The sequence below is a fragment of the Etheostoma cragini genome, chromosome 2 (genome assembly GCF_013103735.1).
Source record: "Etheostoma cragini isolate CJK2018 chromosome 2, CSU_Ecrag_1.0, whole genome shotgun sequence".
In the NCBI taxonomy this organism is placed as follows: Eukaryota; Metazoa; Chordata; class Actinopteri; order Perciformes; family Percidae; genus Etheostoma; species Etheostoma cragini.
Genome location: NC_048408.1, coordinates 21,236,334 through 21,254,767, shown reverse-complemented (window position 1 = coordinate 21,254,767; position 18,434 = coordinate 21,236,334). Strand labels below are relative to the sequence as shown.

The 18,434-nt window shown below is 38.7% G+C and overlaps 1 protein-coding gene across 4 annotated transcripts; it reads right to left on the bottom strand.

Annotated features, from left to right (window-relative positions):
- Positions 1-291: 291 nt before the first annotated feature.
- slc24a2 (solute carrier family 24 member 2) lies at positions 292-16,475 on the bottom strand. Of its 4 annotated transcripts, none has more exons than XM_034895022.1 (11): positions 16,157-16,473; positions 13,947-15,069; positions 6,995-7,030; positions 6,549-6,660; positions 5,573-5,656; positions 4,904-4,942; positions 4,719-4,798; positions 4,472-4,609; positions 4,234-4,323; positions 2,942-3,108; positions 292-2,808 (listed from the first exon to the last, which is right to left on the bottom strand). In XM_034895022.1, exons 2-11 carry the CDS (start codon positions 14,865-14,867, stop codon positions 2,559-2,561), a joined length of 1,917 nt encoding a protein of 638 aa, XP_034750913.1. In that variant the 5' UTR covers positions 14,868-15,069; positions 16,157-16,473; the 3' UTR covers positions 292-2,558. The 4 variants fall into 4 exon arrangements, with proteins under 4 accessions (XP_034750913.1, XP_034750905.1, XP_034750930.1 ...); XM_034895014.1 differs by having other exon boundaries at positions 6,543-6,660; positions 16,157-16,472; XM_034895039.1 differs by lacking the exon at positions 4,904-4,942 and having other exon boundaries at positions 16,157-16,475.
- Positions 16,476-18,434: the final 1,959 nt, after the last annotated feature.

Here is an 18,434-nt window from a genome sequence, read left to right as displayed (position 1 = left end):
AAAAAAAAAAAGAATTTCTGAAAACATATAAATAAAGAAAAACATTTGGTTAACATATTGACACAAAATATCATGTGTTAACCTTTGGGAGTGTTAAACCGATCAGATCCACGTATCTTAAAAATAAAAAGTCTAAAAAGAAATTTATCTCTGAGTAAAACTGATTTTTCTTGGGAAACAAAATGTAGTAAATAAAAGTTACAGATATGTATATTGCGTTGTAATGAGGTTGTACTGTACTGTAACACCTTAACCTTTTAACACAATAAGAAATAAAAAGAAGACAAGGATGAGTCTACAGTAACTTTATTGAGCATTTCTTTAAGACTGATGTAGCATTTTGAACATTGCCGGGTAAAGAAAATATAAAATATTGCCCATGTTCAGTTGTGCTTTACATTTTTGACATAGAAAGCAGACAACATAAAGTAAATAAATGACAAATGTTGTTGCTTGCATGAGGGCAGTCATGCAGTTCAGCATGCAACAGGTGGTTCAACTGAAGAAGACAAGATGGATGACGTTGAGCCAGTGAGGCCTTGAATGTTTCACAAGAAAATCTGCCTCACATCAGTGAGTATGTTTCTTTCTGCCTCTTTTAAGGACAGTTTGACTTTGTTTATTGAAAGAAAAAAAGAAAATGAAATTGAATTTCGCAAAACACAGAGAGAAAATGCAATAACATGAATGGAAACAGATTCTTTGAGTTACAGCCACTTCTTTATTGTGTTATCTCTTTGTTTCTTCTTTTTTGCAACCTTTTCAGATTATTTGCATTAGATTATTTGACGGAAACACACACATTTGTATGGAAAGATATCTATTATCAATGTCTTACTACAGCAGAACCCCTGTGAAGTTAAGTTACACGCCTTTTGCTCACTGTAAGTCTAATAGAGATGGATTAGAGAAAAACTAAATTACCCAAGTATATAAATGTCAACATCTGAATCTTTGTGAGTCCATGTTGTGTTTTACAATGGTATTATGGGCCTACCTGATGTTTCTTATGATAACTTGTTACTAATATTTCAGCCTCTATGTCACACACTGAACACAAGAAAGTCGTATGTGAACACAGCGGCGCAATACATTATACAGTACATGAGTTGTTTTACATCAAAACATTACAGAAGAAACCGGGTGATACCTGTTAATCTTATACACGTAAATATTAATACATGATTGAAGAAAAAAACACTTTTGAGTTTATCAAGTAAAATACAATGGAGAACACTAATCCTTAGTCCACCACTTGTTGTCCAGACTGCATCATTTACAAAATCATCAAATTGGATACTGAAGTGATCTCTCTCTAAAGTGGTGCATGTAAAGGCAGACAGAACAGAAAAAGTCAAAAGCTTTTTATATGAAAAACCCAGACAAAATAGTTGGGTCATATCGAGCATGACAACACCTTCAGTCCATTCTATCTGTTTTTTTTCACACGGCTTTGTTGAATTACGTTATCAATTCCAATTGGTCAATTTAAGCATTCTACTTCTTTTAATACCAGGCCACTGCTATTGATGTAGTTTTGATCACAGAGGACCATTTTAAAATCAATAAAATCATTATTAAATAAATATTTTACGTCAAATCATTGATTTCTTTAGTAGGTAGCCATGTGAAAGGCGGGATAAGGATCCGCTTGTTCTACATTATCCCTTACATGCTCAGTTGTTACTATTTAGCAATTTATGTATCCTATTATAGATATTCATGAATGAGATGTAAAATAACCATTTATGTCAAATATGTCGTCAAATATCCTGTATTTGAAGACACACAAGTAATTAACACTGGATATGTTTCTTTCAATGACATTGCAAAGCCATAAAGGAGGTGGAATCAACACAGTAAACATCTAAAGGTTTATTAAGCAGCTATCACTTATATGTATTGCCCCAGCCCTCTCTTATTTTCTTCCCTGCTGCCCTTTAAAACAAAAAATAAAGTCTCTTTAAGCTTCCATACTCAGTTTATATGCTGAACGTGGCGTAGTGGAGATACTTCTTATACTGCCACACGGTCCTTCAGTTGAAAAAACAACAATCTCTGGGGATCTTCAATCAAAATTTCCATCCCGTTCACATAACTTGTCCATCAGTTTTCAACCAAAAGTGGCTACTGAATGTAGTCATGTGGTACGAAGAAAGAGGAGTCCCTCCTATCGGGTGGCATATAGTCTGTTAATCGCTTGCAGGCTGGTATGCCACTGCTGAACAGCTGTGATGCACTGGTCTTAATATGCAGCATTTATTTAAGTCAGTGCCTCTGCCTGCCGCTAACTGGCATCCACAACTTGTGTATATGTATATTTATGTAAATGTGTGTGTGTGTGTATGTTTATGTGTGTTTTCTTTACCTTTTACTTGAGGGTGTTGATACTTGTGTGTCTGTCTGTGTGTCTTCTACTGTGTATGTAAGTGAGACAGATAAGAAACGGTTTGTGTCTGTGCGAGCATTTTTTGCCACTCCTATAGTAAATCATGGTACACATGAGGACATCTGTGCTCAATGTCTGCTTTCTGACATCCAGTGGAAGTCGCTTTCTCTCAGATGGTGACGGGACAGCTGATGATTTTGTCCTCCAGCATGACGCTGGTGATGAGGAAGACGAAGTAGAGCAGGAACATGAGAAAGCCCAGAAACTTACTCATTCTCCAATGGCAAGCAGCGATGGAGATAATGACGAAGAGAAGCATGAGGAAAAGGAGGACAATGGCGCAGAACAGGCCGTTGCTGCTCACATGTACCGGCTGGAAATCGTGGATGATGTTAAAGACGAGCCAGGGGAACGGCAGACTGGAGAGAGATGAGGGGAGGAAAAAGCACAAACGAGAAGAGTTGTTTAGGTCATGAAGCATACACAGCACATGCTCTCATCTAAAAGAAAACCTGGATATAACACTGTTTTCTTGTTGTTTGCTGGACTCACCCCACAGTGATATCAAAGATGTTGGAGCCCACAGAGCTGGACACGGCCATGTCACCGAGGCCTTTTCGTGCTACAATCACACTGGTGATCAGGTCAGGGATTGAAGTGCCAGCTGCTAATATGGTCAGACCCATTATCTCCTCTGTGATATAGAATGTTTCTCCAACCTGAAATAAAAAAAAACAAGTTGCTTTTGCCAGAAACATTCCCATAATTTTCACATTGCTCCAAAGATTGTTTTGACATAATGAGTTTTAAAGATATTCAGTAATTTCAGTCCTTTGCTTGCATCACTTTGTTCATTCAAACAAACAAAAAGCAGACAGGATCAAACTACAGAGGTAGACATGAGTATATAATAAGCAGAATGGCTGGCGGAGATTCAGAGTTTCAGAGAGGTGGCAGCACAGAATTAAGATTCTGTGGCAGGCCAAAGACAAGCAGTGCAAGCATTGCTACTACATATTGATCTTTTGAAAAACATAGTTCCCCTTGCTTTTGGTATTTGTGTCCCCACGGCAGGTCATATGGCGGCAGTAACATTTTAGTTAAAGGTGCCCTGCCACATGTATTTCATTACTTTGTGGTAATGTCTACCATGGACTCTGTAACATTTGTTTTGGACAAAATATCTTGGTTGACTCATTTCAAGCCATTCTAGCATGGTATGGAAAGCCTACAAGAGTTATCTTGATTTGTGCCAGTTCTTATTAATATTCAACAAGCTGAGCTGCTTGACTCTGAATGGCTAACAGCTAGTCAATGAGAGCCTGGCTATCAGTGTCCTTTACCCAGCAAGCTCACGAGTAGTAATGAGCTCAGGCAACATGACATCAGACTGACCAGCTTTTGTGATTGGCCTGATTTCTTCGCTTATTTCTTCCCAGAGAGTAGAGCTGACAGAGGAGGTAGAAGTTAATTTTTACATTCACAACATAACACAAACACATATAATTTGTTTGTTTTGTGTGGCAGGGCACCTTTAAGTAAGCACATTTAATTAATTGCAAACCTACAATATTACAAAATAAATGGGGATACTTTTTCTGACCTAAAAGAGAGAAAGTTATTACGTGTGACAGTTATTTCAAGGTGTGACTCCTCAGTGACCGTTGACACATGATCTGCTCCTTCAGGCTTGTCAAAATAGAACATTACAGCTTGATCTGGCTGTGACTCAAAGTAGATTAGTTGGAATTAGCTGCCGCAGTAACACATTCAACACCCTGATTGCTGCACTGACTCATAAGTAAGGCTGTGTGTGTGTGTGTGTGAGAGAGAGTGTGTGGTACCTGGTGAGCCCACCACACCATCAGGTAGGAGAAGATAGCAATCCAAGTAATAGAGCCGAGGAAAGTGATGGGGAAGAACTTTGCTGAGGTCTGAAAGAACAATAAAAACACATTTAAGATTATCTACCACGCAGTCAACCAACTATTCAATCAGACCCTGATATCTCTGACACTTAAGGGCAATGTCACTTTGATACAAATAACAAACCCCAAAGGGGTTGAGGGGGAGGGGTGTCACCTCTCTTCTGACGTCGGGCAGGGTGAGCCACAGCGGAAGGATGATAGGTAAGATGCAGAGGTAGGTGAGCCGTTTCCTGTTTGTTTCGGGCCATGCCAGGCTCAGAGGCTGGTCTTCATCCTCCTCTTCCTCACCACCCTAAAGAAAGAGTTCATTACATGGTGCTTTTCTACTTGACTAAGGTGCTAGAAAAAGGTATTGTTTGACATGTGAACTTGAAGAAAGATTGAAAGATAAAAAGCCATACCCCGTCTCCTCCTACAACACCGTTCATGGGTGGTGTGACTTCCACGGCGACATTTGAACTGTTGGGGATGTTTTTAGCAGCTTGAGGCAAGAAAAATAAGAGTTTAAGGAATTTGTTCAGAAGACGAGACTTGTTTTAAATAAAAAGGTGCCTAACGATGTAAAAAGATAGCTGAAACTTAGTACAATTTGCTTTTCTTGGAGGTTGTGTCTGGGAGACGGCTCCTATGTTGAGAAACAAAATATACTTGTTAGTTTTCTGAGGTTATCCATACAAGTGCAGCACAGCATCACATGCATGCCTCCAATAATCACTTGATCAAATGAAAGAGTAACTGACAAATGTCAGTTCTAGATTCAGTTAAGAAATTGGCAAATCAGATAACTGGATACATGTGAACGACAAAAAAACTCTACACAAAACAACATGAAAAGATTATGTAATTTGATGAGAAAAAAATTACTTCCCAGCTTGATTGAAAACTACCACACTGTGTCATCCTTCATGAAATATATCACAAATGCAATCATTCACAAATCTTAAGCAATCATGACCTTTAAAAAAACTTTCAAGCTAAAAGACGGAGAAAGTAAAGGTTTATTTCAGCCAAACAGTCAAATCTAAAAATACAGTCTTCTTATTGCAACATTAAAAGTGTGATTTTAGTTGTATTCATTGATAAACGTGTTATTATCTAACCTGCTCAGCTTTTCAGTTCATTCATTTCCGTTTAACGAATTGTTGATTACTTGAAGTCTTGTTTTCATCATTCATCTATCAATAGCCACAGTTCTTAATTGATGAATCTATCAGTTAAGTTTTGAGTTGGACAAACAGACTCTTCTGTTACTCACCTATACCATTGGCACTGGCAGCTTCTTCTTTACACTTCTGCTTGGCCATTTTGTTGAGGATTGATGCCTTCTCTTTGAAACGTCCTAAAGCAAAGGAGACTCAGTCATACTGAACATTATTGATAAATTATTGTAAACAAGAAGTTGAAAGTGGTTGCATGAATGATTATATTCACCATGATCTTGCAAAACTCAACCAAAATTCTAAATCTAAACCTAATCTTAATCATATTCTTCCCTATGTGATTATGACTATGTTTATTTAATTTTTGTTCCCACTGCATCTTCTTTGTTTCAAAGATTGTGGTTATTTGACAATATTTAACCCTCATGTTGTCCTCGGGTCAAATTGACCCATTTTCCTATATCAATGTTCTTTTTAATTCCCCAAAATAACATGATTGATTCCACACAACGCTCTATGGAAAGTACAAATCTCTATTTTCATTCATTTTGGGGCGTCTTATTCAATTTATTTAGCATTTGAAAAAAAGCCGTACCCCGTCTTATTCAATTTATTTAGCATTTAAAAAAAAAAAAAAGTAGTTTTGAATTAGTATAGAGTAAAAGTTGACATATTCCAGTCTGTGATTATCCATCAACATCCATTCATTTCATTTTAATCAAAATAATTCATAATTTCTGCTTTTCTAACTCAAACAGTAGGCATAATTTCTTATAAATGAGGTTTACTGACCATAAAATCCAAGCTGAAGTCAATAAGCAAGTGTTACGTAGTGTTGAAAACGTCAAAAGAAGTGACAAACATTGAAAAAAAAGCATCAAAAGTGTTGGAAAATGGAACAAAAACATAAGAAAAAGTTAAAAACGTTGATACAAAGCGTCAACCAAAGTGTTGATTTTCGGGAAGACAACACAAGGTTTAAACATGATGTCTTGTTTAAGAGATCTTGTCGAATTTGATATGTGTGTTTGTGTTTGTGTTGTGTTTTGTATCTTTTTAGCTTACCCATACCTTCGTCACTGAGAGGGTCGAGGGTGTGTATCATGAGCTGGAAGATGCTGTTTCTCATCAGTGTGTTGTGCAGTGAGGCACAGCTGCCTTCCCTCTGCAGCCTCGGTTTGGCCTAAAAAAGGACCAGAACAAAAAAAAAAATTTCATTAATGAAAAAAAGTAATTAGTACATGCTTGTTCTACATTTGGCTTCATTGGTCTTTTATAATCTATCTGTGGACATTGTAAAATACTGGCAAACAAGTTGGTGGAGAAAAAGAAACACCCTGATGACCAGTTGTTTCAATGTCACAGCTCTACTGCAGCTTACATTTTTGTCGATGCTACATGTAGATCATGTATCTAGAAACCCTTCTTTCTGATAAAATGTGTTATGGCATGTTATTTAATATGCAGGCAGTTAAAGTTCTATACAGAGACGTTTTTACACACAATAATAAACTTACCGTCAGCTTGTTCTCATCATCTCCAGATTCGGTTACCTTTAGAAACACAGAGAAAGAAAACAATATATGTACAGTATAGGTTTTCTTACATAAATGCAGGGTGTGGAGACAGACATGAACTCCTAAAGTATTGATAGAGGTTTTTTTCCAGCCTCAGTCTTTAACCCTACAGCTAATTTACCTGATCTATATATGGTAGCACACTTCCACTGGAGAAATCACACACACACATACACACTGCAGTACCTGTGTGTGTGTTGATCTCCTCCTCACAGTGGGAGCAAACCAGTGCCAAAGATGTTCCAACATGAAGACGAGGATCCTACACACACACTAATCTCAACCCAAGTCATTTCTTCAGAGGACATATACAGCGCAGTGGTGTCAACACATAGTGTAAAGAAACAAACACACACAAAGACACACACACATACACACACAGTCCACTGGCTGGGACAGATAGAGACTGTGGTTGTGGTGGTTTGTGAAAATACACTAATGTCTGCAGTATGGGAGGGTTTGCTTAGGGAATCGGGGATTTGGAGATGTTCAAGAAAACAGATGGGAACTTAACATTTTGTGGGATATCATATAATAGCTGTTCTCATGTTATGAATTTAGCAATTAATTTCCTTTTTGAATCATTCACCACACAAACTATCCACTATATTATTGGTCACCAAAGCTTACCACTAGAGATGGTTTACATCACACTGTGAAGTTCTGTCCTAGAAGGATGTACCATATTGCTCTTAAGACAAGTTTAATAAAGTAGCTTTTCTTAAATGATTTCCCTTTTGACTCACTCACCACACAAGCTTTTTTTAAATGTTTAGATGGTATGAATGGTTGTGGTTGGAAATAAAGTAAAACACGTTGAGGAAATCTTCTGAGGACCAAAATTACCTTTTCTGAACAGCGTAACTTTCATATTTCACTTATTTCCCAACCAATCCTTGTAAATTGGTGCAAACTGGTTTCTCTAATCATTCAGTTACTTTTGATTAAACCAATATTTAGAAGTTTTGTGCATATCAACGGGTTCAGGAAAGATGCTTTTGCATTTTTGTAATTAAGAAATTAAAATAAATTGAATTTCAAAGCAAACAGCAAATCAACAGACTGCAATTGTGTTGGTCTACTGCTCAAAAGCTTTCCTCATCCCTCCCAATGTATTGCTCAGGACAAGTACAGTATGTATGAACATTTACAGTGCCAGATATGTTAAAATAAACCAAATCACTCACTCACTCACTCACTCACTCACTCACTCACTCACTTGCATCATGCCTCATCTTGGTCCTAAATAGACCCTTAGCTTAATACAGAGCTATCTTACACAAACAATTACATCACACAGCTAAGGTAACTATTCAGTCTTTTTCTTCACCTCCTTCTTCGTATCCTAGAGTACAAGTATCCCAGAAAGACAACCAATAACTTACAAGGTACCTGACCTGACTCATTGAAAATTACGACACAGACGATCACGACACCAAGCAGAGAGGCGGAGGGTTTTGTTGTTGACACTCTTTCATGATGGAGGCCCCAGAGTTTGAGCAGTTAATCCCTTTAGCTTGCATCTGACAAGACACCTGCTGCTGTTACAGCAGCTAAAGCAAGGCTAAAGATAGGGTTTTTCAGCACTTGTTGCGTTGTAATGTTTTACCCATCCAGATTCGTTGTAGTGTGTGTTCGTTGGCCTGGTGTTCATGACCTTCATTCAGCTATACATGTACTGTGTATGCTGTGAGATTCACCTCCTCAAAACACAGCTTATCATATTTTTGATAAATGTGTCACCAACGATCTTGAAGCGGTTTATTTTCACTGAAAAAGGAAGTGATTTCACGTTAATTTAAATTAATAAGTAACAACATATGAGAAGAAGCTGTGGACACCTGTACTATCTGTATTATCCATGTGATTGCAGAGGCCGGCTTACTTCCCTTCTGATCGCGCTCACATGGCTCCTGGGAGCTGCTAGACAACATACAAACTGCTGTAGAATCTACTGAGACTGATTTTAATTGTACCAATTGCACTGCAGTATAACTGCTGTGTTTTGTAACGTATAAGTATTCTGCAGGACACACCGCAACTTAATTCGAAAAGCTGCTAATCTTTGTCACCTTTGCCCTTTGTCACTCCGCTCTCAGCTCTCAGCTCTCATCTCCGCTCTGATGTGTTTGTGATGTTAAACCTCTACCCAGGTTTCCTACATGAATCACAGATGACTAATTATCAGTCTCAAATCAATTAACAAAAATCCACCAACTCTTTTTGTTCGTGTTATTCAAGCAGTTTGCTAGTATACAATCAAATACGGTGTAGATACAGTATAACTAACCAACAGTTGCTAAATCCGCCAGACAATAAGCTCAGCTCCAGCTCATTGGTTTATAGTTTACACCTCTTTGTCCTGACTTAAACAGCACATTTTTTTTTACCATTTTTAACATCTTTGAATTACAAAGCATACTTTCAAATTAAGCAGCAAACGTCTTTCTACATTAAAACATTGTCTTTGGGGGTAAACTTAGATGATGAATAATACTTTAGCATACAAATCCATCTATCTAAGGAAGTAAAGAGTTACAGCAGGCAGATCCTGGCTTGTTTATGTTACATATGTTAACATAGAGAAGTTTGAGACCCAAAGGTGATCTGTTTAGAAGAAGATGAGGACAACAAGCTGAAACAGTGTTGTCACTTTTGACTGAGCTGCTGTTCCAGTCAGTGGTCTCCTTCCAGAATCTCTCTCTCTCTGTTTGTCTGTTTGTCTGTCTGTCTGTCTGTCTCTCTCTCTTTCTCTCTCTCTCTCTCTCTCTCTCTCTCTCTCTCTCTAGTGTCCACCTGACTGTCCGAGAGCTGCGGGACTTAGCCAGGATTATTCTGCAGAGATCACCTCTTTTAGACTGGTACTTTTCAAGCCTGCGTGTGAAGTCCCGCAGCAACCTTCACAGGTCACAGTGCTGTCCAACATTTGTCTTTTACTTTCATCTGTCAGCAGATAGATACCATCTTTCAGCTAAACAACTGCTCCTTTCAACTGCAGTTTCATTGAGACATCACACTGCGATCAGTTAGCATGAAATGTCTTAAAAGAACACCTCAACAGTTATGGATGCCTTCATTTTCACTGGTGCATTTTAGGACAGCAGATTTTGTAATCATGATTACAGTGATCTGAAATTGCAAATTCAGACCTGCTGTGCAAATTTAAAATCAATCAGTAAAGCATTGTGCTAACCTCAAAACAGATCACTATGGTTTAAAAAAGGTTTTTGAGATTCAATTGCAGCTGTAATTTGTTGGATCCTTTCATAAATGTGTACTTAGATGTAAATGTATCTGCACTTTTAGTCATCAATAATACATGAACTGGGAAAAAAAACTATAATTAGTAAGATATGACAAGTAATAACCTTTTGACAGATACATCTTCCTTCCCTGCCCAGATTCCTATTTGGTCCACTGCAGGCTGAGGACAGTGATCTGCTGATTCTTGCTCCTCCAGGGAGCATCTGACTATAATTAGCGGCTTTAATGAGATTGTAGGGCATTAACCCGGGGATTATTTAGCAGCTACCGACACATGAGGGCAAGGCAATTGGACATCAAGTACAGGACGACAGAAAGAGAAAAGCTGTTCTTGGGTCCAGGTGAGGCAGCTTGAAGAACAGCTGATTACCAGAAGGGCACACAAGTCAAACCGAGCTTCTGCAACAACACTGATGAGCACCCAAATAATAATGTATGATCTTACAGGTTTAGAAAAAAAAGAACAAAAAATAAATACAAAAGTGGTTACGATACACTATACAATTCACATGATATATTTAGGGCCTGGGGAAAAAAACATATTGTTATTGTCAGGGATTTTTGGTGAATGGATTAAGATGAAATATTAAACTGTTAAAAACTTTTTGTTCTGCCTGAAGACAATGAAAGACACTTTAAAGTACTATGTCAGCAATTTACATTCCATTAAATGACATGTAATTTAGCTGAGCCTTTTATCCAAAGTGACTTTGCTATTTTTTTGCTATGTATTCATTTGCTATATATGTCAGAGGTTGCACACCTCTGGAGCAACTAGGGGTTAAGTGCCTTGCTCAGGGACACATTGGTTGATGTATCACAGTGGGAATTGAACCCGGATCTCCCACACCAAAGGCCTGTGCCACAAAAACTATTACGAATTCATTATTATAAATAAAGAACAATAAGACAGAGGCAAAACAATATAGATGTATTTTAAATGTAAGCGTTTGCTTTGCTGAAAAAGCTCATAACTATAAAACTAATAATATACAATTAATAATGAAACTATAAAACTATAAACAAAAACAAAAAAACAAGTCATGTGTCTTGTGAAGCAGTTTTTTTTCTTGCCTAAGCCTTTCAGGGGAGGACCTTTAAAGCATAATGGAGCCTGGAGATCATGAGCTCATCTGTTCACTAAAACGTAAAAACTTCTCCTAGCCTGAATCACGGCCACAAAAGTAGTTTCCTTTTTCTAAGAAGTGTTTTCAATCACCATTGTATCTTAACAGTTTGTTTCTGTATACATCTTTGAGCACAATAACTGTAATAAGTACATCATCTCTCATTCATGTAATTCAAACGAACAAAAGTAAGATCATGTGCAGCAGTGCACTGTATACGCCCCGGAAGAACTGGTGATGGGTGATGACGGTCTAAGCTACAAGCAAGCTGCTCTAACATCAGCCTACAGTAGTTTTAGTATTTGTCACCTGAGCAACGCCATGTGAGATTACAACATCAGAGAGAAACAGATCTGACTCCAACTGGACACACAGACAGAAAAAGACGGAGAGACAAACGGAGTGAAAAAACAAAATGGCCTCTTTGTGTGTTTATGTGTGTGAATTGAACCTTTTGCACGGCATCATCATTTCCCTCCTGGGATTTTTTTAATCTGCTGACTTGAACACAGCAGCAAGCAGCACAAAGAGCACTCCAAGCTAATCCCCAAATTGTTTGTGAAGTGTTCGGTACTGTAAGGGTGTTGTCATTAGGTCCTGTGAAAAATGAGTCCCACTGTGAAGAAGCCTTTCAGAGAGAAAAAAAATAAAACTCACTACTATCACACTGATAAATAACTCTAAATACTTTCTCAAGTCTTATACCTTCCTAATATTGTGATCAGATGTACAGAGGCTGTTATGAGATCTGTGTGCAATCCATGTTAGGATGAATAACCACAGAGGCTTTGCAAATAAGTTTCCTGATGTGTGATGAGCTGAAATACAGGACAAACAACACTCAGAGCTACGACCTTCCTCCAGAGTCAAGAGACCACTGTTGTCCACTTTTTGGAGCAGAAGGAGGGAGTTTGGTCATGAGGTTGAAGAGATGCTACAAGGATTGCTGGACAAATTTAGCTGTTTCTTTAGATTTCAGGTTCACTTTTCAACATACATGAGGCGCTCAGAATTCCATTTCAACCCCTCGCGAAACTTCTACTGTCTAAAACATCAAGGGTAGAGATTCATCAAAATGTTCACTCTGACAAATATCTCAATATAGCCGGTGTGATTGAAACTTGGACTTCTTCAAAAAGGATTCACCAAAACCACACTTAAGTGCTTTTATAAGTTGATTAAAACTATATATGAGTATGTGATATTTTGCAAATTGGCACAGTTGTTTCTGATTCTGTTCTGATAAGTAAAACCATAATGTACATAACTGTAAACCTGATATGTTAAACCTATAACGTGCTTCCCTTGTCCCTATAGGGAAGTTATTTCCAAATTGGATGAATAAAAGGATAACAGAATTTGATTTAAAGTCAAACAGATATTTATAATTTCAGACTTGTGTAGTTTGGACCACACACAGGGGTTATTAATCAAATGTTCCATAGCATCAAAAGTTATCAGTGAATAGTGCAACAGTATAAAGAAAAAGACTCTCAGAGATGAACCGACCATCTTCCCTAAACGTAGTGGTAAGGGAATACACTGAAGAATAGCTCTATTATATATATATAATATATATATATAAGTACAGTAAATTAAAACCATGCCAGTTGAATGTAGTTTTGAACTTTCTTCCGTAGTCTAACACACAATGTCTTTAGCATTTTAATTCAGTTGAAGTGGGGACATTCTGCGGCCAGTGGTTTTACATAAGTCCTGTTCTCAGAGCCTGCTCTAGACTTAGTTATTTAAAGTAGTGGCTGAGGATGAGGCCGGTTCCCGGACTTAGTCAGCACCAAGAGGCTGCAGTCTGGCGCAGTCCGAGCTGCACAGGTGCCAGGTTAAGACAAATCTTTTCATCAGCCTGAAAAGAGTGCTGTATGTTTTAAAACCCTATCTGCTTCCCAGAACAGGAGAATTACTATTTCTCAGGGTCATTAGCCATGGCATGGCAGGAGGACCTCATTAATTGTGAAATATGAATGCTTTTCTCAGATCAGTCATCAACAGATGCCCAGACAAGACACATTGACAAAAGTTTCCTTCCGAGAAATGTCGTAACCCCATCCACTCATCAGAAACCCAATCAAGGATCACAAGTGCTCACCCAAAGAAACAAAAAGGAACTGTAATTTCAAATTGTGAATCTTAGTTAGATTTTTTTTTTTCTTCTTTTTTTACTTTTCAGAGAATTTCACTTCTTGTATTTGAATAGCAAACTTCTTGATAGTTGTTTCTGATGGGGATGTTCCTTCAGTGGACAGATCAGTTTATGAGAACATTGGTTTGAATGTATGGGTGGATGGATGACTGTAAGGATCAGCTGCTGGCATCTAAGATGGGGTGAAAGCATTAAATGACAAATGTAGAGTGGGTATCAAAAGAGAAGCAATAGGGGAAGATGGATGGATGGATGGATGGATGGATGGATGGATGGATGGACTGACTGAGGGATGAACAATAGGTTAGATGGAGGGATGGATGGATGGACTCAGGCTCACCTTTGGTGTAGTCTCCAGCTCCTTCACCTGGTTGCTGCCAAGGAGGCCCTTGATGACAAGTTCTACTTTGGCATTAAACTTCATGAATGTCACGTAGCACGTGTAGCAGGATAGCAGGCCGATACTTTCCCCAATCGTGATTTGATTATCCAGAAAGAAATAGATGAGCATGAGCAAACCAACAATATAGAACGATACATCTCTGAACAGAGGCCACCAGGTGAGGTTCAGCACTTCTTTGGAGAACAGGGCGCACATCCCGATCACAAACAGGATGTTAAACACGGCAGAGCCCACAATGGTACCGATACCCACGTTACTGTGGGAGACGAAGACTCCTATGACCGATGTGAAGAGCTCTGGGGCTGAGCCACCCGCCGCCATGAAGGTGGCTCCTGCTACATCATCAGAGATCTGCAACTTCTCTGTGATGACAGTGAGCGCCGGAACAAAGAACTCATCGCAGACAATGGCTAAGGATATGAACATGTAGAACATGCCGAACATATGAAAAACCACATAGCCCTGACGTCTGTCCTCCACGCTGAATAAGTCTGTTGGGTAGTCCCCATGATTCATCTCTATTTCAGATGATTGCATGGCAACCGGTGTGTCCTCTGGTGCGGCTGAGATGTTATGGTACTGCAGAAGAGTTCTTTGGGGCACTGCCGCCTCTCCTGAGCCCTCAGCGGAAGATTCCAGCTCTTTTGCCACAGTTGTGACCAGCGAGAAGGCACTCCATGAACAGAAGGTGCAGACCGCCACCATACTGATGAAGAAGCCCAGAATCCGTCCAGGCCGCATCTTTCTTTTGACACAATGGTATTGGTGCCTTGAACACCTACTGTGAGTGCCCAAAAGAGGCTCAGAGCTGGAGGACGCCATCCTGTCTTGACTCCTTATGGGTAGCAGAAAATCCATGGTGTTTGGCGCAGGTTATCGGGCAGAGCGGTAGTGTCTGGAATCCCCCCTCAAGCTGGGTTGGTGATGCTGGTGGCTACGAGGGCGGGGGTTTGACCGTTCACCGATTTGTTTGCATGCTGCTACCCCGTCTAGACACAATGGAAGCCTTGCAGTCTGATTCCGGGATCCATCCCATTCAAAGGCTTCCTCATATTATTTACTGCAAGAAAAAGACAAAAAGGGATTGTTTTAATATAAGGGCAGATTAGAAAAACTACAAGGTGTGTGTATAAAATAGAATACATAAACATAGGCTTCTTGAGGAGTATGCATATGCTGTCTTCATTCTAACTTTTCCACTCCTGATACCCATCTACAGACAGGCCTTGCTAGCAGTGGTGTTTTTAGGACTGCTGCTAGGTCCAACTCTGAGACCCTATTTTCTATTGCTTTCTATGTTGTAATGTTGTAATGTTGTACTCTTTACACCACAACATTTACGAATTTTCATTTTTATGTTCATTTGTGAACTGTGAGATCTGCTGCTGATAGATGTCAGGATTTGAAGGGAGGTCATGAAGATTATTTTACAAGGCTCAGATGAATAATAGGAATAAGAACAATAGCTGGGTAGTGTACTTAATTCTCACCAGGCTGTGATTTTGTTGCAAATGCAATCAGTGTTTATGTGACACGGCACAATTACCCATATATTAATGTAAACATATTTCAAAGTGCATTCTTAAATATATTTTATTTTTTCTGTAGCTGGAATTACAGTTGTTGTTGAATTGCTAATAACAGTTAGATAGTAGCCATATTAATAGCAGGAATTCTGTTGAAGTGCTGTGGCTTTCTTGACATTGTGCTGAGAACTTGCAGTCAGATCTTTCCTTTAAGTGAAGCTTGTACATTAGTGAAATCGCATTAGGGAGCTATTTAATCCCTGAGAAGATATACTTAGATTAGCCTCAGGCTATGCACACAAGTCAGAAAGTAGACACCAGCCTAATGATTTGTGAATTTGAGCTGAGAATTTTTCAACTGATGAACATTATGAATATTCAGTTGCTGGAGTGCACTGGGACAAACGGCAATATTGAAACTTCATCTCAAAAAACCTAAACAATGCCCCTTCTTAATCTGCTAAGAAACACAACTTCATTATGGTATAACAACATTTTCAAATACAACTGTACCGTGAAGGAAGCATTTTTAGAGTTAAGCTGGACTCTATTAGGACATTAGAGCAAATACACACTACAGCCATACACAAAAAGCAGACAAATACATTATTATTCTCATACCACACTTGAAAATCTCTTGTTCAGGAGGAAGGTCTCCAGTAGATAGTAAGGTCTGTGAGTCTCTGAATGAATATTCCAGTAAACTGAATCCCAAAGGAGAAAAGTTACGAGGGCTCAGAGTTCAGTCTGAAGGTCCTAACAGTAAATCCTCAGTGAGATTTTCTTCCCTCAGCCGAGGTGGAGCTCAAAGACACCAGGTCAGAAGCCTTGGACCAAGGGCTCCTCCCTCCCTCTCAATGTTCCTCCCCCTGTAATATTGTCTTCCTCTTTCCCTGGCTGCCAGGTATATCTTTAACTTCCCCCTCCTTGTCCTGTCCCTCTCCCGTCCAAGAACGAGGATCAGTGCCATCTATCACCGTCCACCTTCCAACCTTCTTTCCTCTCTTCACCTGTTCCCACCTCCCCCAGTGTCAGGTATCAGTTCGTCCCATCCCCACACCCAAGCAAATGTCTTACACAACAAGCTTACAGCTTGATGGGGCTGAAGGCCGCTGTCCTATCAGATCATAGTGCTGTTCACAAAGTCCTTGAGAAAACCATCCCAATTACTCTGTGACATGACACACTGCATGCAGCATAGTTCAGGGGAGATGCTGCATGATATTTGTATGTATTTGAGTTTAGAACTTTTAAATGATAGGGTCAAACAGTTTAGAGTGAGAGATGCAAGGCATTGTTTTCATATGTAAGTTTTTGTCCTGATATTTTTGCAAAGATTTTCTCTCATTAGTTTCATTTTCATTAATTGATGACTATGAATGTTTACTTTTCAGATTTTCCTTCCTTTATATTGATACTTCCTTCCAAATTTCTGAGATCATTGTACGGTTTGAAAGTTTGCAAAATTGCAGCAGAGAATGAAATGTTTGCATTACATGTTTTAGTCATGAACAGCCAATTGCTGGAATTTAAATCACCGTGATTTGTATCTGTCTTTCATTTCCTGCATGTCTGTAATTGGCTATGGACGCAACACCCGCTCTTCCTTATTTTGTAGCACAAATCTTGGTAATCTGTACCCAGTGGGTCCAGTGTGTGGGTCCCAAGACATTGAAATGGAAGAAAATGGAGGAAATGTACCATAGAGACTATATAAGTCTATGTAGATATAAGTCCATGTAGATCAAATGTAGATAAAATATATATATATATATATATATATATATATATATATATATATATATATATATATATATATATATATATATATATATATATATATATATATATATATATATATATATATATATATATATATATAAATGGATAATGAAATAAGTAAATGCAATAAAATAACATTTAAAAAAAACAAGATAACATTTTATTTACTTATTTCATTATTTATTTAAAGTGAAGATGTACCAGTGTGACAAAAATAAAAAATGGAAAATGGGAAAATAAAGACATAAACCACAAAACCCTGCTGGGACAAGTCCAGCCAGACCTACCTATTGTTTCTTACCTCCTACTGTTCTTATCCAATTAAACCGGCGCATACTTAAGGGGGTGGGACACTAACTTTCCCTCACAAGCAAAATGTTGCTCTTGGTGGCAGTTAGTCTGTTTTCTCAGCCAGTCAAGCTTAATTACCTTCTGGGAACAGGAGCCAGATTTGTTTTTTAAATATTCAGCACAGAAGAGGATGACATTTCTTTCCAGGTGGTCTTTGGACGCTCTTGGACTATCTCTCTATCACATAAAGCAAACAAGAGAAAGTACAAACTGTGCCAAAATGACTTCAATAAAAAGCTGTTATGTCCTTCCAATAGTGTAAATATTTCCACAGTATAAAACAATGGGGAAATGCCATGGCCTGATGTGACACTTGATTAGATGCAGAGGTGTTTGGCTTTGGTAAAGTTTCTTTATGTGTGCTGTAGCTGCTATATTGAGGGCTATGTAAAGTCCTTGAATCTGTACAGCTGGGATCAGCAGCTTATTGGCTTTTGTCTGAAATAGCTGCCAAGTTATATATGCGTTAGAGAGAGACCTTTATCTGTGAGCAGGGATGGCCAAGGTAATCGGTGAGATCTATATAATGAGTCTACGAATAGAAAAGAACAAAAGAATTGACCTAATTAATGCTTCACCCTACCTTCCTCCACGCAGCCTTCCAGGATTGGAGAATAATGTGCTCTGGTTTATTGGCATTCATTTAAACCAATCACGATTGGTCGTGGGCAGTGCTAAGAGCCGGACGGAGCTACGGTGCTGCTGCAAAATAGCCTCAGGAAGTGACTTGTTTTGTTGGAAAGTGTAACAAACAGCTCAGATTGGA